This window comes from Ochotona princeps, chromosome 5 (genome assembly GCF_030435755.1).
Source record: "Ochotona princeps isolate mOchPri1 chromosome 5, mOchPri1.hap1, whole genome shotgun sequence".
In the NCBI taxonomy this organism is placed as follows: domain Eukaryota; kingdom Metazoa; phylum Chordata; class Mammalia; order Lagomorpha; family Ochotonidae; genus Ochotona; species Ochotona princeps.
This window is the reverse complement of record NC_080836.1, coordinates 103,726,246-103,748,552: the sequence shown is the minus strand read 5'-3', so window position 1 is coordinate 103,748,552 and position 22,307 is coordinate 103,726,246. Positions and strand designations below refer to the sequence as shown.

The window sequence follows — 22,307 nt, the reverse complement described above, 5'->3', positions numbered from 1 at the left end:
GAGAGACAAGCGCAAGGTTCTGGAAAAAGTACCAGACAAAATTAATTTTCTAATCCATACAAGTGCTGTGTAAGACATATTTTTTGAAATATCTTTTTACCTACAGTTTGTTGCCCAAACAAGGGAAATGGACCAGTGGGACAAATGAGATCAACTGGCTGCAAGTTACAAATCTATGCCCGTTGGAATCCGAACAGAAGCAAGTTAAAATATCAGCAACTGTTAACACAGTGAGTAAATAATAACTAAAATTTCATAGTGTTTAAGTTAAAACAATTTTACTTATAAAGCAATAACTTATTCTTGTAGATTTATCTCAGTAGACCTCTCAGTTGTAAGAAGTCAGCTTTTTACTTTTAACATTTGATGATTAGTTATTTACCTTATAGTAGCAGTTGGCACATTTCAAGAAAGTATGTGCCTTTAAAAAAAAGCCTCCAATATCTGTATTTAGAATTTAGGTGTTACATATTTAGTTCTTGAATTCTCTTGGTTGGTATAAAATGCTGTTTTCAAGAGTGTCCCTTGCCAGGCTCTGTGTTTGTGTTGATCTTGTGTTGTAGGTGTGTCTAGGTTTATATTGCACTGCTCTGATCATACTTTGTGCCCCAAATGAAGCTGTGTGCTTTTAAGGGGATTCGCTCTGCTTTCCATGGGGAGAGTGGTGCAGGTCTCCTTATGTTGGCTCAAGAAACATCTTTTTATGTTTAAGCAATCTGTTTCTTGTGCAGGAAGCTAAGACACTTACTAGAATGTTTGTCGTGCTGGAAATGCCAGGATTTCTGAAGGGTGTCAGTATTTGTCTGTTCAGGAGGGAGGGCAGCCTAAGCTCACGCACTGGAGGCTCAGGAAGCAGGAAGAAGCAGCCTGGGCCCACTGGCCAAGGCAGCCGCCCCCACACGGCAGAAGACTGGGAGGAGGTCAGAGCAGCTCATCTCCGCTATAGTTCTACCTCTGATTTCCAAGATTCTGGATGGAAGAACTCAACCTAAAGTTGACTGTGAAGTAATCTAGGAGTGGGCATTGTGGTGCAGTAAATCAAGCGCTGGCTTGTAATGACATCCTCCCTTATCATGGGGTCTGGTTTGAGTCCCTGCTTCTATGGGCTTCCAGTTGAGCTTCCTGCTGATGAGCCTGGGAGGCCGCAGATGACCCAAGTACTTGGGTTCCTGCCGTGCACGTGGGAGACCCGGATGAAGTTCTTGGCTCCTGGCGTGAGTCTGGAGTTACTGCTGTCGTTGAAGACACTGAGTGAACAGGCCAGGAGATGGATGTCTCTCTGTCTCTCCTCTGTTACTCTGCCTTTCAAATAAATCTTAAAAACAAAGTAATTTAAACAGCAAATTTCAGTGTTGCTCTTGGGCTGGTGTTAGCCATGTGCGTATTGTTCAAGGTGTGTGATCGCCTGAGGTTTCTTTTGCTTGCTCTCATTGTCTTTCCAGATTGAATTGTTTCTGGAGCTTTTTGTAGGGATCCTTTCTGCCCAGTTAACACCAGTTTAGTGAATAGTAAACTTAGCTAGTAAGTTCTATTCTAAGTCTTTGCTTTTGATCTTGCAGAAGACTTTTCAGGGATGGAAAAACTTTTTTTTTCATGAGGGCTAAAACTATTAAATGTCAGGTAATGCATATCTCAAATAGTTTCTGTGTGTGCCCACTGATCTTCATTTTTGTCTCCTCCTGTAGTTTTCAATTTTTACAGAGTCATTAGTTTATTTCTCTATTATAGGTGGTGTTTGATATTCGAACTAAAGCCATAAAGGAATTAAAATTAATGGAGGAACTAGGTAAACATTTAAGTTTACTTTTTGGTTTTTGGTTCAATCTGATTTTGATTTTATACTGAAAACAATAAATATGAGAGAGTACCAAAAATAATTCAAATCATATATCCCATGTGAGCAAATATTAAACATGTCTATTTTTGTTTGAGATATCACAAGTGAAGCCTTCTCTGTCAGATGCTTCACTCCGTCCCAGGTGCAGTGAGCCTGATTGGAGTATGTGTGCATGCTATGCTATGTATATTTTTTCTTACATCTGTATGTATATGTCTATATTATACTTGTATATTTGTTTAAATTTTGTCACATTGAATGTAACATTCTACAAATTCATCATCCCACACTCTTATTTTTAACAGCTTTGTTAAGGACTGTAGCTCAGCTGAAGCCAGGAGCCCAGACTCGGTCTGCCAGGAGCCCAGACTCGGTCTGCATCTCTTCTGTGTAGGGGAGAAACAGTCTGTCGAGCCCGCTGCTGCCTCCCGGGGTCTGCACGGCAGGAGCTGCAGGCAGCAGTGCACCCAGATGCTCCGAAACAGCTTGTGGGCTTCTTGCCCTGACCATGGAAATGCCAGGCCTAACACCCTCCCCAACTGCCTTTGTGGTTATAACCATTCTAGTCACTAGGAATCGATACCTCAAGTTTAGTGATAATGAAATCAATATTTAAAATCCATCATGTTTTTATGTACTAGCCAAAAAATGAACATTGAAATTAAAGTTTGTAAAAAGATTTGAAGAAAAAAAAATGTATTAAAGAGAGAGAAGGAGAGGCAGAGAGCTCTTCCATCCACTGGCTGACGCCCTAAATGGCCACAACAGCCAGAGCCGTGCTGGTCTGAAGCCAGGAGCATCTCCCAGGTCTCCTATGTGGGCACGGGAGCCCAAGCAGTTGGATCGTCCTCCAGTGCGTTCCCAGGCGCATCACCAGGGAGTTGGATCAGAAGGAGCACCTCCAGGACAAGAACCAGCGCCCATGGGGAATGTCAGCACCACTGGTAAAGGATTAGCCTGTTATGCCATGGTACTGACCCCAAGAGGATATTTTTTTGTAGCAGAAAATATGAAAGCATAGGAATAACTCTTAGCAACATACATGCAAGACCTGTACAGTGAAAATTAGAAAACATTGCTGTGAGAATCTTTTTTTCTTTAAGATTTATTTATTTTTATTGGAAAGTCAGATATACAGAGAGGAGGAGAGATAGAGAGGAAGATCTTCCATCCGATGATTCACTCCCCAAATGTGCGCAACGGCCAATGCTATGCCGATCCGAAGCCAGGATCCAGGAACTTCCTCCAGGTCTCCCACACGGGTGCAGTGTCCCAAGGCTTTGGGCCATCCTCGACTGCTTTCCCAGGCCACAAGCAGGGAGCTGGATGGGAAGTGGAGCTGCCGGGATTAGAACCAGCGCCCATATGGGATCCCGGGGCTTTCAAGGCGAGGACTTTAGCCGCTAGGCCATGCCACTGGGCCCGGGTGAGAATCTTTTTTAAAATTTTTATTTGGAAGGCAGATTTTACAGAGATAAGGAGAGACAGAGAGGTCTTCCATTTGCTGGTTCACTTTTCAAATGGCCGCAATGGCCGGAACTGAATTTTGATCTGAGACCAGGAGCCTACACGGGTGCAGGAGCCCCAGGCTTTGGGCCATGCTCTGCTGCTTTCCTGGGCCGTAGCAGGAGCTGGATGGGAAGAGGAGCCTGACAAAACAGGCATCCATAGTGCATGCTACTGCCACAGGGTGGAGTGTTAGCTTGCTGTGATACCACACAGGCCCCCGTGCTGTGTGAATTTTGTTGTTGCTCTGAAAGTTTAAAAACAGCATGAATAAATGAAACAGTGTGCTGTGTTTATCAAGTAAAAGATGCAGTGTTGTTAAGAGGATAAGCTATCCTCAGATGAATTAGTACATTAAGGACATTCTCAGGGCTTTTGTTTTGTTTTGTTTTTAAAAATTAGCGAAATAATTCTAAAATCTGTATACAAAAAGATGCAGAGAACCTAACGTAGCCATTGCAATGGGGGAGGTGAGGTGGAAGAACAGAGTTGAACCGCCTGGTTTGAAGGTTTGTCCTGGACAGAATGTTTTGGCATGTGGGTCAATGTATATGAGCAGAGGTCAGTAAACTGTGACTTACAACCTGTTTTTGTATTATCAACAAGAATAGTTGCATTTTAAAGAACTATTTAGAGAAGATGTTGTAGAAATCAAATGTGGCCTGTATAACCAGAATATGTTTATGAACAAGATAAGAAGAGAATGCGGAAATAGGTGCAGACATAGTCAGGAGACCAGGAAAGACAGCGTGTTCTCCATAAACAGCACTGGGTCCTCTGGGTAACAGGCACAAACGACCCTGAGCTTGCATCATGATGTTAGAAGCATTAAAGCCAAAATAGGTGATAGAGCTAAAAGTTAAAACCTAAAATTATAACATTTCTTGGAAAAGGGGTATGAGAAAATGTTAGTTACTGTACTGCAAGGAAAGCTTTTTATGTAAGATAGGGTTCAGTTGGACTAGCTCAGAATTAAAATAGGTTCTCATTTGGAAACACAGCTGATAGATCAGGAGAAAGCTTTGTGAGACATGTATTTGACGATGTATTTGCACCAAGAACATACCATAGTGTGCTTGTAACTCAATCAGATAATCCAGCTTACCCTGTAAATGGGCATTGAGTGCTGGGAAGGCCATTAGGTGGAAACCATGGCCCGTCAGGAGGCGCCCGGCCGAACAGTGAAAATGGAAAATGCTGGGAATCCAGGTGTTTGTGAAGATGTTAGGCAGCTGAAATTCACGTATATTTCTTGTAAGATTAAATGTTAGCTTGTTTCTTATAAACTGTTAAGTAGTTACCATTTGTGCTTCTATATTTTTACAGAAATATGGATTTCTTTTTAAGGAAAATTGAAATATCTTTAAAAGGATATGAGTGTTCATCACCAGCAGCTTTAAGTAATCCAAACTCCCTGAGCAGGTGAATGGATAAACAAGCTCTGGTTGTATCCAAATATCTCCTGTTGTTTGCCACTGAAAACAGTGAACTCTTCAGTTCTCCCTGCATGCAAACTGGTCCTCCCGCCAAGGCAGAGAAGTGAATGCAGAAGATTACATACTGTAGGGCCTCTACACCTAAGCTGGGGTCACGCGGAAGGCACGTGAGGGTCCGGTGTGTGGTGCCTGACCGGAAGGTGGCACAGGGGCATCTTGAGGGTGATGCAGGCCTGGCTGGCGCTTGCCAGGTATTTCTCAAGCTCTGTGCACTAGGAATTTTAATTAGCTGTGTTGTAAGTAAATTATATCTCAGAAAAGTTTGTTAAATGTATGACTTTTTTTTTTAACTGAATGGGTTGGGTTTTTTGTTCCCTGTTACTGTTCTCCCTTCTATCCTTGCTTCCATAAAACCACTTTTCATTGAGCAAGTGCCTTAAATGTAATCTGGGGACAGATCCTGTTGCTCCTCGAAGCCCTGCAATGGTTCCTCACGTCCCTCAGGCTCATTCCTGAACTTTGCGTTTAGCAACCTGAGCACTGGCCCTCTACCTCCTGCCTCAGTGGCGCCCCCTGTTGTGCTTATTCACAGTACACTTTCCTGTCTTGACTTCTGCGAGCCTCTTAGTACACAGGCTTTTTTCTGTCCTCAAGATTTCTTAATACCGTGGCCCCTTTTTGAGCTCTGTCCCATTTCTCTTACCTACTGGCTTTGGCATCTCAGCAGACATGTTCTTCCATCCTGGACTCTGCAGTCTTAGTTATCCTGTCCTACTCTCCTGGCACCCGCAACCTTCCCTTCAGAGCACTTACCCCTGTGACCACCTGCTTATAGTCCCTGCTGGGGGCCTGTGAGAGCAGGGCCCAGGGCTCTTACCCCTGTGAGCACCTGCTAATTGTCCCTGCTGGGGGCCTGTGAGAGCAGGGCCCAGCTGATTTAGTTCAATGCCTGACACACAGAAAATGCACAATAAGTATTTGTTCAGTGAAAGTGGAAAGGTTTTAAGGACACATTATTTAAAATGTACTTTTTGATCATTTAAAATGTTTTGTAGACTTGTTTCAAGGAATGTTTGAGTTGACAGGAAATTTGTATTGAAATTATATATTAGCGTCATATTACTATGGCATAAAAGTTTGAACTCAGGAACCTCAGAAAGATTCTTCTGTGGTCTCATAAAGTTAGATCTTCTAAAATCCACACCATTCTTGTCCATTTAGAAAAGTCAACCCTTCTTGTACTATCATACCATCCCCAGTTCATGTTGTGTTCTGTAAGAATTCTCTTTGAACTAAAAGTTCCCTCCCACAGAACAGGAATCTGCATCCTGAATAGATTTACTAAACACAAAACCACCCAGCACATGTTAAATATAGGCGGTCTGTTCGGCAGAGTTCTTAGGCACAGTTTCAATGACTGTGGTGTTGCTGTGTGTCACATCTGTTCCCCAGGGAATGGCAGCCTGAGCTTCATCCTTGGCCACCAGCCCTGGTCTGTGATGACTGAGCAAGCAACAGACCTGTGCTGTTGGGGTCCATGGTCTTGGTCCTTTGTGGTCCTTGGTGGTTGGTCACTGCAGGCCAGTCCTGAGTGAGCGTCACACAGGCCAGAGTGTGTGGTGGTGTTGCCTGCTTTCCTCCGAAAGATAAACCCACCCGACCTTTTACAAAAGTGGATCACAGAGAGGAAAACAGAAGGAAGTACAAAAAGAAACGAAACGTGGCATTCTAGAAGCAGCAGCTGCCCTTGGCAGTGCTGGCATTGCTGACACTGGAGGGACTTCAGATGGGCAGCTGAGGAACCAGTGAAGGTGAGCTTAGCCACCAGTGAGGAGACTGGTCGTGATGGAAGGGATGAGATGTCCAGCCACGTCCAAGTACAGGAACCCTCGGGGGAATGCTTGGCATCCAGAGCAGGCCAGGGACTGTTGGAACCGAATCAGGACTTTAGAAAAGTAAGAGTGTGTAACAGTTTACCAGGGGACAGGGAAGGGTGATGTTATAAACGCTACAGCGAGGAGCAAGCAAGCTCAGGTTAGATTCCACTTAATGGTTGTTTCACAAAGGTACAACACTTTGTTTCTCAAAGTTTTCAGATAAGTTTTAGATTTTAAATGAATATGTAAACATTGATTTTTACAATATAAATGTGAGTTTTACTATTATTCTCCTATTACACGTATAGCCAACAAAGTTTTAAATGTTTTGAAAAAAAATTGAGAAGTCATGGAACAACCATCAGTCTCCACTAATGAGAGTGATCGTGCCTAGCGGAAGCTTCCTGGCTGCGGTCCACTGCTCGACAGCAGACACGGCCTCGTGGCTTAGGACCGGGTTTGGTTTTGTTGTTTCACTGCTTTTCTTTTTGCTTTGTTTCACAGCTCATTTTAGCTTCCTGCTAGTGAGCTTCCTGCTAGTGAGCATGGTAGAGCTTCTGTCCTTGGTTTCCACTGGTGTGCTAACCGGACTGTTTTCTGTCTGCAGTGGAGAAGAGCTGTTTGAGACCAGTCGACAGACACGGCAAGCTGCTCTGTCCAGGTAGGTCTTTCTGGCGGCTTCCAGAAGCTGACCAACGCCACACCAGTTTTCTTTCTTAATCCCACTTTCATACAGACACCTTATGTATTTTGAAATTCTTCTTGTGAAATGAAAAAATGCTTGTCTGATGAGCTGACTCTTGACCTCAGTTACGGCGTTGATCCACTTAGGCCTTCAGAGCGTCATCACCACAGTGCCCGTTGTGCCTCCGACCCAGTCCCGACAAGGCTCGTCCTCTGCTGTTTACAGTGGCAGGTTAAACCGGGAACATGATGACCTTCTGTGGATCGATTAGGAATAGGAAATTTGTAATTCTTATTTAAAAAGAGCTCTTTAATTTCTCATCTAATACCCATAGAGCCCAATTAAAAAAAAAAAACCCTCTTTAAAAACGTCATTTTGAGTAAGTGTGTTTATAGCTGTCTTTTGTTTCTTAGCCCTGTTACACAGCTTACAAGAATAATACATTCCAGAGTATAAACACTGAAAGTTAAACATAACTAGACCATATGTAATCCAGTCACATAAAATTCATTTTTTTTCTTTCATATCATTACGGGTTTTCAAAGACTGATTTCAGTGGATAATTTGTTTAGAGAGGTATGAATTAATAGCATTCGCCATGTTTTCACAATTCTTTTTAGTGCCAGACACTTACACCTTGAAGGAGGCCGAGTTGAAGTTGGGAAGTTCACTGGGCTTGTGTCTTGGGAAAGCACCAACTCCTTCTCAGGTAAATTAAGGTCAGAGCTGATGCCTGTGGGGCCAGCATCCATGTGGGGACCGATTCATGTCCTGCCTGCTCCACTTTCAGCCCAGCTCCCTGCTAATGTGCCTGGGAAAGCGGCAGAGGATGGCCCTAGAAGAAGACCCAGAAGAAGCTCCTGCCTTTGGAACAGTCTAGCTCCAGCTGTTGCCACCATTAGGGGCGTAAACCAACTGGTGGAAGATCTCTGTTTCTCCCTCTCTCAGTAATTCTACCTTTTAAATATATAAATAAATTTTAATAAGAATAATGATAGAAAATAGAATTAGTCCTTCCATAGAAGAATGCTCAGCTAATACCATAACTACTGCAGTAATACCAGAGTTTTTGCTAAAATGTTTTTTCCTTAAATGATAGATTTTATTTTGGGTGTATGTGCATCTAGTCCTCTGTATTTTTTAAGTATATTTATTTATTTTGAAAGATAGCAAGAAAGAGATCTTCCATCTGCCAGCTTATTCTGCAAGTGGCTGTAACAGCTGGGGTTGGGCCAGGCTGAAGCCAGGAGGCAGGAATTCCTTGCTGGCCTTCCCTCTGTCACCTGCTCCCTGGGTGCGTCAGCAGGGAGCTGGGTCGGAAGCAGGATGGCCAGGACTGCAGCCAGCACCCTGACATAGGCTGTTGGCATGCCAGCAACGCTTAGAGCAAAGCCTAGAAAATAAGCTCTGGTTGCATTCATCACTCTCTGTGGATCTTAGCTGTTCCTGTTTTTCGCTCTGGGAAGTGACGTTCAACCTGGAACAGAGATGGAGATCGTGGTGGAAGAGACGGTATCTGTGAGTGATGTAAGTGAGTTTGCTTTCTGTTTGGGGGGCTGTGGTGTTTAAAGAGGAATACTAGGGTTTGAAGATGCTGAACTCCGCTTGGCATAGTGTACCTCAAAGAACTATATGTTCTCTTAGAGAATCATCTTGGGAATTTTAAAATTGGTGAACCAACAGGAAATTTAAGATAAAATTACTATTTTTTCCTCTTATAATTATCAGTAATAATTGTTAGAATAGAAAATTAGACTATGCTGAAATTGATTTTTGAAAGTTAGGGTCCAGTTTTGTGGTGTAACATGTTAAGTTGCCATTTAGGGCACCAGCATTGCATAACTGGTTCAAGTCCCAGTTGTTCCACTTGGGATCCAGCTGTGTGCTAACGCACCCGCGAAGGCAGCTGATGGCCCAGGGGAGTGCGTGAACACCTGCACTCGTGTGGGAGGCCTGGGCTTTGTCCTTGCCCACACAGCCACTCGTGTGGGAGGCCTGGGCTTTGTCCTTGCCCAGACAGCCACTCGTGTGGGAGGCCTGGGCTTTGTCCTTGCCCAGACAGCCACTCGTGTGGGAGGCCTGGGCTTTGTCCTTGCCCACACAGCCTCATTATCCTTATCTTACTAATATAAACACCTTTGCATTCTTTCTGATATTTTTATATACACATAATTTCACATACAGTTATGGAAGTGTGTATGTACGTGAGATCAAACAAAGGAACGATGAATGTGAATGTCTCTGAGAAGTGGGAATTTCGGCTTTGGAAAATGGACGGACAGCTACAGTCAGTGTGTTTCAGTAAAACCCTGTGCTCTTCAGTTAGAGTGAGAAGGGTCTAGATGATCTATTTTGTTCTTTGTTTTGTTTTGTTTTGTTTTATTTATTATTTTTAATTCATTAATTACATTGTATTATGTGACACAGTTTCATAGGTACTTGGGTTCTCCCCACCCCTCCCCAAACCCTCCCACCATGGTGGATTCCTCCACCTTGTTGCATAACCACAGCTCAAGTTCAGTTGAGATTCCCCCATTGCAACCGTATACCAAACATAGAGTCCAGCATCTTATTGTCCAGTCAAGTTCAACGGCTTCTTAGGTATACCCTCTCTGGTCTGATGACAGAGCCAGCAGAGTATCATCCCAGTCAATTGAAAGCTCCAACATACCATCAGCAAAAATTTACATCATTATGGAATTAATTGACATAGTAATGAGTAACCAATATGGTAAAAGTAAATGCGAGTTCCTAGCCACCTTCTGTGACCACCTCACTTACATTTCAATTTTAGTTTATACACAACATATAACATTCATAACATAACATGTTATACATAACATCATATCATCTTAAATTAAGGCAAACATGTGGTATCTAACCTTTTGGGATTGGCTCATTTCCCTTAGCATTATGGTTTCCAGTTTGGCCCATTTGGCCACAAAGAACTGCATTTTGTTTTTTTTAATAGCTGAGTAGTATTCCATGGAGTAGATGAACCATAGCTTTCTTATCCAATCCTCTGCTGATGGGCATTTTGGCTGCTTCCATATTTTTGCAATTACTGATTGTGCTGCTATGAGCATAGGAGTGCATGTTGGTTTCTCACAAAACAAGTGTTCTGGATATATTCCTAGGAGTGCTATTGCTGGATCATACGGTATGTTGATTTTGAGTTGTTTGAATATTCTCCATACTGATTTCCATAGAGGCTGTACCAGCCTGCAGCCCCACCAGCAGTGGAGTAGGGATCCCTTTTCCCCACAACCTCGCCAACAAGTGTTGTTGGTGCTTTTATTCATGTGGGCCAGTCTTACTGGCGTTAGGTGGTACCTCATTGATGTTTTAATTTGGATTTCCCTTATTGCCAGGGAACTTGAGCATTTTTTCATATGTTTATTTGCCATTTGGGTTTGTTCCTTTGTGAAGTGTTTGCCCATTTCCCGTGCCCATTTCTTGAGTGGCTTGTTTGTTTTGACATTTTGGTTGTTTTGTAGCTCTTTGTATATTCTGGAGATTAGCCCTCTATCACCTATGTTGTGTGCGAAGATCTTCTCCCATTCTGTGGGTTGCCTTTGTTCAAAAAAAAACTTCCCTAACAATTTAGAAACAGTTGCCAACCTGGGAGTGGCATCGCAACTATAATGCTAAATACCATATCCTGCCACTAGAACCAGGCATTTTAGAACAATGGCTGGTTTTCCATACGGGTCAGGAAGTATATAGGGTGAGTCTGTCCCATCTTGTTACCATGGAAAGCAGAGAAGCAGCAATACTGGAATTGTCAGAGACTGGGGAGTACATCAATCAAAGATGGAAACGTTGGAGCATCAGACATGAAGGATCTGCTGTCAGGGTGTGTCATGTTAGGCCCTGCTACAACACCAGCCCACTGTCAGAGTGCCGATTCAAGTGCCCACTGCTCCTTCTCCATGCAACTGCCTGGGAAGTGCCTGGGAAAGCAGAGCACATGGCCGAGTACAGGTCCCTGAACCTGGGAGTGGGAGGCCTGGATGGAGTTCCAGCTTCCGGACTACAGCCTGGCCTGACCCCCTGGCCATTACAGCCATTTGTGGAGTGAACTAGTGTCTTTCTGTCTCACTGTGTGTCCCTCCCTCTCTGTAACTCTGCCTTCAAATAAACAAAATCTTTTATGAAGAAATTACTACAACATGGAATGTGCAGGAATGAATTTTAAAAAGAATAAATCCCCTCATCCCTTATCTACATGTAGAACACATTCTTAAATCTGAGGTCGTGAGAGTTCTGAAAGGCAGTATTCATTGGTTACCTGTAGTGCATTAGGCAACCCTACAAGGGCAGAGATCAGGGCGGGAAGCAAGTATTTATTCTGCTTTGGGTTTTGTTTCTTTGCAAAAAAATACTTGAAGGTAACTAAGTTAATAAAAAGTTTTTCTTAGTAGATTTATTCCAACTAATGAATGACAAAAATTTAGGTCATAGTCTGAACTAATAAATTAATAGAAATATGCAATGACCCTTAAAGAGATCCCAGGGCCTGGTGTGGTGGCCTAGCGGCTAAAGTTCTCACCTTGTATGCATCGGGATCCCATATGGATGCCAGTTCTAATCCCGGCAGCCCCGCTTCCCATCCAGCTCCCTGCTTGTGGCCTGGGAAAGCAGTCGAGGTCGGACTAAAGTCTTGGAACCCTGCATTCGCTTGGGAGACTTGGAAGAGGCTCTTGGCTCCTGCCTTCAGATTGACTCAGCTCCGACCACGGCAGCCGCTTGGGGAGTGAATCTGTGGATAGAAGATCTTTCTCTCTGTATCTCCTCCTATCTGTATATTTACCTTTCCAATAAAAATAAATAAGTCTTTAAAAAAAATTTAGTAAAAAAAAAGGACCCAAACCCAGCAGTGTTCAGACACTCTAGGTTGAGGACAGAACCTGTGCCCTTGTAAAAAACAAGGAACAGAGGCCGGACCTGGACCTGGCACAAAAGCAGCAAGGATTCCAGAACCTGACAGTTAATGAGGAATTCTTAATTTGTTTTTTATTGGAGAGGCAGATAATACAGAGAGAAGGAGAGACAAAAATCCATCTGATGATTCACTCCCCAAGTGGTCACAATGACTGGAACTGAGCCGATCCAAAGCCAGGAGCCAGAAGCCTCTTCCAGGTCTCCCGTGTGGGTGCAGCGTCCAAGGCTCTGCTGCTTTCCCAAGCCACAAGCAGGGAGCTGCATGGGAAGTGGAACAGCTGGGACACGAACCAGCACCCATATGGGATCCTAGCATGTTCAAGGCGTAGATGTTAGCCACTAGACTACCACACCAGGCCCAGATATCTTAATTTAAGTGTCATAATCATTTTAGGATTACCTTTTTTTTTAAAGATTTATTTATTTCCTTTGAAAGTCAAAATTATATAAGGAGAAGCAGAGAGAGAGCTTATATCTGCTGGTTCATTCCCCAAATGTCCTCAATAACCAGAGTTGGGCCAGTCCAAAGGTGGGAGCTAGGAAGTTTTCCCAGGCCTCCCATGCAGGTGCAGGGGTCCAAGGATTTGGGCCACAACCTCTGCTGCTTTCCCAAGCCATTAGCAGATAGCTAGATTAGAAGTGGAACAGCCAGGACACAAATCAGTGCCCAAATAGGATGCTGGCACCAAAAGCTGAGGATTAGCCTGATGTGCCACCATGCTGGTCTCTCGGGTTATGTTTTTTAATAATATATCTTGTTGAGATGTGCACTGAATATTTACAAGGGAAATGATGTACCCAGGAGCTTGCCTTGCGGACAGCATGTTAAGCCACTGTGATGCTCGTATCCCATGAGTGCTGGGTCAAGTCTGCGCTGCTCCACTTGTAGCTCACCTCCTTGCTAATGTACGGTGCCCACAAACTTGGGTCCCTGCCACCCCTGTAGATCTGGATGGAGGTCCAGGCTCCTGCTTCAGCCTGGCCCTGGCCTTCCAGTGTGGCCATCTGGGGAGTGAGCCCGCAGGTGGAGGAGACTGCCTCTCGGGTGCCTAAAGCAGTGAGATGACAGTCTGGCATTGTCGCACACGGGCTTGGAGGACGGGCAGGAGGACTGGATGGGAGCACTACAGAGCAGACTGGCCAAGCATCAGTGAGGCTGGTGATAGCTAGTTGAGGATGATTTCACTGTTCTCTGCTTGTGTTTGACATTTTCCATAGATGTTGTTTGAAATAAACATTTTCTGTCCTTTTTCACATGCTGTAAATATTATCCCAGTATTTCATTGGCTTTTTAACATGTTTTTGTTTTTATATATTTCAAAGTTGCCACAAACCTGTTTGGGCTGTCTGTGCTCCCATGTATGTAGCTCTCTCCTGTGCCCTTAAGCCCATTGCAGGGTACGCTGCACCTCTGATCTGGGTCAGCGGGGCCTTCGTGTAGTGCTCAGAGAGCACCCTCTTCCTCTTCCTCGCTCTGTCAGCAGCCTGCATCATAGTTGAGGACTCTCCATCCTTTAGGACCTATGGTCACTTGGTTTCCAGAAAAAAATAGTCATTCAAGTTTTCTGCCTCAGTGGTCTTAGCCCATTCTTAGCTGGGCTTTGTCCCCGAACTCCCGCTTAATCATTCAACTGCCGTCCAACAGTCATCGCAGATTAACACATCCACAGCAGAATGCCTGACTTCCCCTCTGACATTCCCCACTCATTTTTCTCTCCTTCAGCTCTACTTCTCTACTTGCTGACACCAGAAACTTTGAGGTCATTCTTAATCCTTCTCTTGTTACTTCACATTCAATTTTTCAGTAAATCCTTTTGGTTCTGTCATTGGAAATGTATCTAGGGGGCCCGGCGGCGTGGCCTAGCGGCTAAAGTCCTCGCCTTGAACGCCCCGGGATCCCTTTTGGGCGCCGGTTCTAATCCCGGCAGCTCCACTTCCCATCCAGCTCCCTGCTTGTGGCCTGGGAAAGCAGTCGAGGACGGCCCAACGCATTGGGACACTGCACCCGTGTGGGAGACCCGGAAGAGGTTCCAGGTTCCTGGCATTGGATCGGCGTGCACCGGCCCGTTGCTGCTCACTTGGGGAGTGAATCATCGGACGGAAGATCTTCCTGTCTGTCTCTCCTCCTCTCTGTATATCTGACTTTGTAATAAACTGAATAAATCTTTAAAAAAAAAAAAAAAGAAATGTATGTATCTAGGGCCTAAACACATCTTCCTGCAGCGCTACTGTCATAATATCCCATCTGGATTATCCTAACTGGTCTTCTGGCCAGTTAGACACCAGGTTTCTCTCTTTTAACTCTTCCTCCCTCTTCCTTCCGTCCTTCCTTCCTCTCTTTCTCTTTCTTTCTTCTATTTATTTGAAATGCAAGTTGAGGGCAAAACACTAGTTTACTCCTCAGGTGGCCACAGTGTCCAAGGCTAGGCCATGCAGAAACTAGGAACCAGAAATCTCACCTCTGTGCGGGTCTCCCCTTGGGCCATCTTCCACTGCCTTTCCAAGCACATCAGTTGGAGCTGGGCTAGAGGCAGAAGAGCCACTCCACAGACGAGGTTTGCATTTGGAGTGCCCACGTATCTGCCTCACCTGCTGCCACAACGCCAGGCCCATGATGCATTCTTGAAACAGGGCGGTCGTTGGTTCTTGAGCATGTGCGGTCACTCGTTGCCCCACTCAGCCCTCCGCGAGGAAAGCCGTGTCCTTGAAGGCCTCACCCGAACTAGCCCTGTCACTCAGTCTAGCCGTGGCCCTTACTGTCCTCAAAGACGACTTCTGCCCTGGCTTCCATACCTAGAGGACAGTTCAGTTGTTTACTTTTTATTAGTTATTTTTAGTAATAATCTGTAGCATTTTTTTATTATTTATTTTCAGTAATAAAGGCTTTAAGAGTGCACATTTCTTTGAATACTACTTTGGTACCATTCCCAAATTTTCATATATTCTCATTTTCAGCACTTTCTAAACTGTCCATATTTTAAAGTCTTGTTTAATTTTATTTATCTGTAAACACAAAAGTTAAGATGAAGGATTTATTTTCATTTTTAAAACCTCAAAAAGATATTGCAAAAATCATTGCATTCCTCTGATCCCTTTGCTGGAGGCTGCTGTTTTCACTGAATCAGGTCATCTCAGCCACATCAGCACGGACCTTTGCTGACCACGTGCCAGCTGTGTGCAAGAATGCGTCAAAAAGACGAGGAAACACAATCAAAAGGTGTATTTCAGCACTGAGAGAAAGTTGAAACCCATGCATATGAGGGATCTCATGAAAAATAATTATTATGGAAAAGTCTGCATGGATTTCAGAATTTCTTTACATCAAAATTAATTTTTAATTCTCCATGAACACTTAAATATGTTCATGTGTACACACAGAAATGAATTCTTGATTTTTAAGCTTTTTCCATCATAAATGGGCTCATACTGTGTATTGCACTAGACCTTACATTTCATTTAAAATATTTTAAAAACCGGTAGATACACTGCATAAAATCTGATTCTTTGAACAGCATTAAGGCATTTCCTGGTTTTTAAATGCTCCCTGTTCATAACTGTTCTAATCATAGCAGTGACTCCCAATTTTGCTCTAGTACGGTATAAATCAAACTTTATTTATTCTGTTGGCCCAAATTTATTTAGTAATGTTTTTTCTTTTTGCTTCGTTTGAACTTTTTTAATATATTTTTATTTTGAATTTTGAGTTATGTGGTACATTTTTGTATAAGCTGGGATTCCTCCCCAAACTCCCGCCCCCCAACAGATTTTCCCCATTTTACTACAATGGTGTAGTCCTTCGTAAGGAATCATAATTCTATCAGTCTCTTATTTAAGTGTACCCCGACATTGTTGGTACAGACAATGTCAGACAGTCCGGCATCCCATTGTCTACACATGTCCAAGAGTTTCATTGGGAATCCATCTTTCATCTGGAAGCAGGGATACATGTTCCATTGTTCCCCCACATCTGTACATGATAGACCCCAGTACTCCATCACTATACATTTCCATAATTGAGAAGCCATGAAACAAGGTCAACCACTGGTATGAGTTAGAACAGCCACAACAACAACAACAACAACAAATTACAGCACCATGAAAAAACACGCCACTGAGTAACCAACACGTGAGTGACAAAAAGGAAACACGAAAGTCTCTTGGGAAATGATGCCACCGTGTTATCCATGAACCAGTGATGAATTCGACAAGAGAGAAGAAATTATTTGGAATAAACGAAACTGAAATAAAAAGCATCAAAACACTTGAGATACAGCCAAACAAACAATATGGATCAGATTATTGAAGTTACACTTTCCATGTTGGTTTCCTTATATAAGAGAGAACATATGGTATTTGTTCCTTTGTGACTGACTCATTTCACTGAGCATAATGGTCTCTAGTTGGGACCACCTGATTGTAAATAGTATGATTTCATTCTTCTTAAGAGCTGAATAAAATTCCGTGCAGTAGACGTACCACAGTTTCTTTAACTACTCTTCTTTGGATGCACATCTGGATTGTTTCCACTGGATAGCAGCTTGCAGAATTAAGCAAGACCCACATCTGTCACATTATACGAAACTTAGTTCTAAATGGATCAAGGACCTAAATCTACACCCAGAAACCATCGAACTATTAAAGGAAAACATAGGAAACACACTCCTAGATATAGCAACAGGGAAAGACACCAAAAGCAAAGACAGCCAAATCCAAAAGGAACAAATGGGACTACATCAAACTAACAAGCTTCTATACAGCAAAGGAAACAATTAACAAAGAAGCAACCAACAGAATGGGAGAAAATTTTTGCATACTACACAAGTGATAGGGGACTAATATCCAGGATTTACAAAGAGCCTCAGAAACCCAGGGACAGGAAAAAAAACTGTAAAAATGGGCAAAAGAAATGAACAGACATTTCTCAAAAGAACAGATTCAAATGGCTAACAGACATATGAAAAGATGCTCAGGCCCTCTAGCCATAAGACAGATACGAATGAGAACCACTATTGAGGTACCACCTAACTCCAGTGAGACTGGCCTACATTCAGAACTCAACTAACAACACCTGCTGGCATGGATGTGGGGAGAAAGGCACCCTCCTTCACTACTGGTGGGAGTGCAGGCTAGTACAACCACTGTGGAAATCAGTATGGAGAGTGCATGGAGAATTGCAAATAAACCTGCCAAATGACCCAGCTAACCCGTAGCTAGGAATATACTCAGTAGAAGTGAAATCTGCATATGAGAAGGGGATCTGTAATCCTATATTTGCAGCAGCACAATCTATAATAGCAAAGACATTTGAACTTTTCTTAATGTCTCATTTTGCATGGTATGAAACCACAGCCTAATTCTTTCCTGTGAGTATTGTATAATCAGTTGTTTCATGACTGCTAAATAAAAGCTAATCTCTCTTTTATGGAGTTCAGAATTTGCTGTGTGTGAAATCAGGATGAATGTAACTGTGAAATCAGGATAAATGTGTCTGATGTTTTGACGTAGCCTGCTAAACTGCCTCCTCTGATGCCAGCAGCCCGTGTGACTACTAATTTGAGACCTGGCTGCCCCTTCCTAACGCAGCTGGCAGAACAGCAGCAGATGGTCCAAGTGCTTGGACCCCTGCACCCACATGGGAGACCCAGGAAAAGCTGCTGGCTCCTGGCTGTGGCCTGGCACAGCCCCTGTTGCAGCAATCTGGAGAGCGGGTCAGCAGATAAGAGAGCTCTCTGTGTCACTCTCCTCCTTTGTAACTCTTCCTTACAAATAAAAAGTCTTAAAAGAAATCAGCATAATTAGTCATGTGTGATGAAATGTACAGTGTTAATCCTCACAAGGAAGAAACTGTGGTTTAGATCTGGAAGTTGGTAAATGAAGCTTTGAACTAAGTCCTGCTTGCAGACACCAGAAATTTTGTTCTCCCTTCTGGATTGCCCCCATCCACCTCTTCCGAAGGAAATGCAACTTGTGGATTATTTTGGTAATTCTGTGTATCTTTTTCTCTTTAAGAACTATTAAATATCATCGGACATAAATAGGTCCAGGGTCCAAAAAGGGTGTTTCTGTTAGTTCTGTAAATCAGAAATGGAAATTAACATTGGACATTTTTTTTTTGCAGTGCTTAAAATTAATGCTAGACAAAGCTGGACTGTCAGGTAAGTTCTTGAGTGATGGTACAGCCTGTCCACATCCTTTAGTTAAGACACATTTCAATGGTCCCCTTTGCTTTGCTTTCACTCGGTACAGTTTGTCACCAAGATAACCTCCGTTCACAGATACTAAATGAAAAATTCAAGCAACGAGCCATTCATGTTCTAGGTTGAGGAGCGTGGTCACGCCTGGCACCGCTCTACTGCAGGCAGAACGTGAGACACTCCCCGTGTCCAGCATAGCCATGCTGCGTGCATTAAGTGACCCTTGGTCACTCATGTAGCCATCTAGCTGTCCACTCTTGTGCAATCCTTGCATTCAAGTCACCATTATTTTGTTTAATGGTAGCCCCACAATGCCATTCGTGTGTTATAGTGTTATAGTACAGCATTGGTATGACCATTCGTGTGTTATAGTGTTATAGTACAGCATTGATATGGCCATTCGTGTGTGTTATAGTGTTATAGTACAGCATTGATATGACCATTCGTGTGTGTTATAGTGTTATAGTACAGCATTGATATGACCATTCATGTGTTATAGTGTTATAGTACAGCATTGGTATGACCATTCATGTGTTATAGTGTTATAGTACAGCCTTGATATGACCATTCATGTGTTATAGTACAGCATTGATATGACCATTCGTGTGTGTTATAGTACAGCATTGATATGACCATTCATGTGTGTTATAGTGTTATAGTACAGCATTGGTATGACCATTCATGTGTTGTGTTATAGTACAGCATTGGTATGACCATTCATGTGTTATAGTGTTATAGTACAGCATTGGTATGACCATTCATGTGTTATAGTGTTATAATACAGCATTGATATGACCATTCGTGTGTTATAGTGTTATAGTACAGCCTTGATATGGCCATTCGTGTGTTATAGTACAGCATTGGTATGGCCAGGTTTCTGAATTGCCTGGGGTTTCAGTCCTCTATTAGGGGACTTAGATAAGGGGGTGCTGCTCTAACTGTAAACCTAATTAAACTCTCAAACTCGTTCTCTGGGGTTGTAAGCAAAAAAAAATCTATGCAACTGTAGAGGAAGATGAGCTTAGCTTTTATATGTGCATAGTGAATTCTCACAGTCCTTATTTCTGACTTAAAACTGGCCATAGACTGGCATGGGATCTTAGCTGGGACCCAGCAGGGGTGCCGAGGAAGGAGACGAGTGTCATGCTGTGTGGGATTGCTCAGAGCCCAGGGCCACCTTTCCTGTCACTATGGCTGTGGTGTCAAATAGAGAATGTAATAGGAACAGCAAGTACTAATGCAGAAAGACATGAAGGTTTACGAGCAGCGCGAAGGCGGCAGCAGCACTCAGAAGAGCCTTTTGTTCTTAAAGTGGAAGCCTGGGACAGAAGGCTCCACGCTCTGGGCACAAGGCTTTCTAGAAACATCCAAGCAGTGCCTAATTTTAACAACAGTCCTGCCATGCAGGGATGCCCACTCAGCCCCATTTTACACATGCAGACAGCTTGAGAGCAGCTAAGTAGTCAGGTTCTGTGATTTATTAGGATTCACTTTTTTTAAGATTTATTTATTTTTATTACAATGTCAGATATACAGAGAGGAGAATCAGAAAGATCTTCCATCTGATGATTCACTCCCCAAGTGACCGCAACAGCCAGAGCTGCACCGGTCCAAAGCCAGGAGCCAGGAACTTCTTCCAGGTCTCCCGTGTGAGTGCAGGGTCCCAAGGCTTTGGGCCGTCCTCAGGCCTCAGGCCTGCGTTCCCAGGACTCAAGCAGGGAGCTGGATGGGAAGTGGGGCTGCCGGGGTTGAAACCAGCGCCCATGTGGGATCCCGGTGCATGCAAGGCAAGGACTTTGGCCACTAGGCCATCGTGTCAGTCCTTAGAGTTCACTGTTAATGTATTTAAGATACTTTAAAAATATTTTAATTGTATAAATATTAATTATATTTGACCGTAACTAAAGACAAAAAATGTCTGTAAAGAGATTCAAAACCTGGCCTAAGGTTTATCCTTTTGGCTTCTCCGTGTGTTTGCTGAGTGGGGGATAGGTTGTGGACATTGCTGTGTTTGTGATGAGCAGGATTTCTAACTTGGAGGCCTGACATCAGGCACAGTAGTCCAGGATTGCATAGGGGCACTGGTTCAAGTCCCAGCTGCTCCACTTCCAATGCAGCTCCCTGCTTACAGCCTAGAAAGTCAGCAGAGGATGGCCCAAGCCCTTGGGACCCTGCACCCACCCGTGTGACCCATCAGCCACCCACTCCTGGCTCCTGGCTTCAGATCAGCTCAGCTCTGGCCATTGCTGCCATTTGGGGAGTGAACCAACAGATGGAAGATCTTTGTGTGTCCTCTCTGTAAATGTACCTTTGCAATGAGAAATAGTAAATAGAAAGAGAAAGAAAGAAAGAAAGATATTGCAAAAACTGTGCATAGACTCTTTTGAAAAGGTTTGATTTTCTAAACCAATTATGAATTTTTATATCCTTATGTATGCACATATATGTACATACAAATAATGAAAGTATGAACATGATATCATGATAGTAGCAAGGTTCTTCTCATGCATTTGTGGAAGAGAGCAAGCTGTCATCCATCAATACCTGCAATGGCCAAGGAGCCAGAAATTCAGTATAGGCGTCCCATGTGGATGTTGGCATGTGCCTGCCTGAGTCTGCCCCACCGCCTCCTGGGCTCTGTACCAGCAGGAAGCTGGAGTTGAAGCAGGGCACCCTGGTGTGGGTGCAGGCAGAGTAGCTGATGTCGGAACCAGCAGACGAACCACTACCGTGTCGATAGTGTTTGTATCTGCTAGTATAAAGCTCTTGATAAGAGTGTATATCAGTCATGCTCAAGAGAGAGCTACTTAGAAATATTAGCTACTAGCAGAAATATTAGTTATCTGTTAATAATATTTATTAATATTATAAATATTAATATTAGTTACTAGCAGAAATATTAATTATCTGTTCACTTACCCTATGAGTTATTCCTTCAGACATAGTGCTGTAATTTTTTTTTAATCCTAATTTTGGTGGTTTTACAGGAGAAACATGGCATTTGCGAAGAATGGATTGGTGCTATGAAGCTGGGGAGCCTTTATGTGAAGAAGTAAGATTATTTGTATACATTTTGTTCTTAAAAATTACTCATTTGCATACAAAATACCCAGCTTTCTTAGGTGAATGCATTCTACAGAAAACTTTGCTTTTTCTAAGTTACAGAGAACTATAAATGAGCCTAATTCTTTAGATCATTATATTGTTGGGTAGAGGGAAAGTCCCAGCTAAATGAGACTGCCTTTTTGTTTTAATTTTCCTTTTAATATTCTTTATATAGTTGAGAGGGATGCCCACGCATGTGGGCCTCTGGTTAGGGTGGGGAGGATCAGATATGGAGGAAAGTGGGTGGGACGAGTTTTTATTTAGTTAGTTATTTTTCTCCCGTGTCTGCAGGGGAAGAGTGGGTGGGGGCCACTCCCTGTTGTCAAACTGCATCAACACCCAGCTTCATTTGGTTACACACTGTAGAGACCCCAGGATGGGGAAGAGTGTTTGAAGGGTGTTACTTGAGTGGTTTTGATAGTTGTTAGTTTTGCTCCAGGGATGAGAACATCTTTCCAAGGTCTGTTGGTTGACAGAGTCCACCTAAGGGTATCCACAGACCCAGGAGCATGCTGCAAGACTTATTCAGGAGAATTGTCCAGCCTGTTCTACTTTCTGTCCTCTGACAAGGCAATCGATGTCCCTTGCTGGCATGGATGAGCTGGCCGTCATGTCCCCTATGTGCATCTGGGCATGCTGTCCACTATACAGGCATCAGCAACTGAGGAGGCCCAGTTCTGATACATGCACTCCAAGGCTGGACCACACATCCTGGGATGTTTT

The 22,307-nt window shown here is 43.3% G+C and overlaps 1 protein-coding gene across 9 annotated transcripts in view; it reads left to right on the top strand.

The window, feature by feature from the left end:
• Positions 1–22,307, top strand: part of USP40 (ubiquitin specific peptidase 40) — an 89,219-nt gene that overhangs the window by 43,169 nt on the left and 23,743 nt on the right. For 7 of the 9 annotated variants that reach the window (XR_009245515.1, XR_009245516.1, XM_058665128.1 and 4 more), the window contains exons 17-23: positions 107–230; positions 1,729–1,786; positions 7,264–7,317; positions 7,962–8,050; positions 8,782–8,868; positions 18,404–18,440; positions 21,467–21,531. Coding sequence is in view for 7 of the 9 variants with exons in the window: in XM_058665128.1 (XP_058521111.1) it covers positions 107–230; positions 1,729–1,786; positions 7,264–7,317; positions 7,962–8,050; positions 8,782–8,868; positions 18,404–18,440; positions 21,467–21,531 (514 nt within the window). In the remaining 2 variants the exon portion in view is untranslated. Of the gene's footprint in view, positions 1–106; positions 231–1,728; positions 1,787–7,263; positions 7,318–7,961; positions 8,051–8,173; positions 8,289–8,781; positions 8,869–18,403; positions 18,441–21,466; positions 21,532–22,307 lie in introns of those variants that run through there. The other 2 variants (XM_058665132.1, XM_058665133.1) reach the window with 2 other exon arrangements.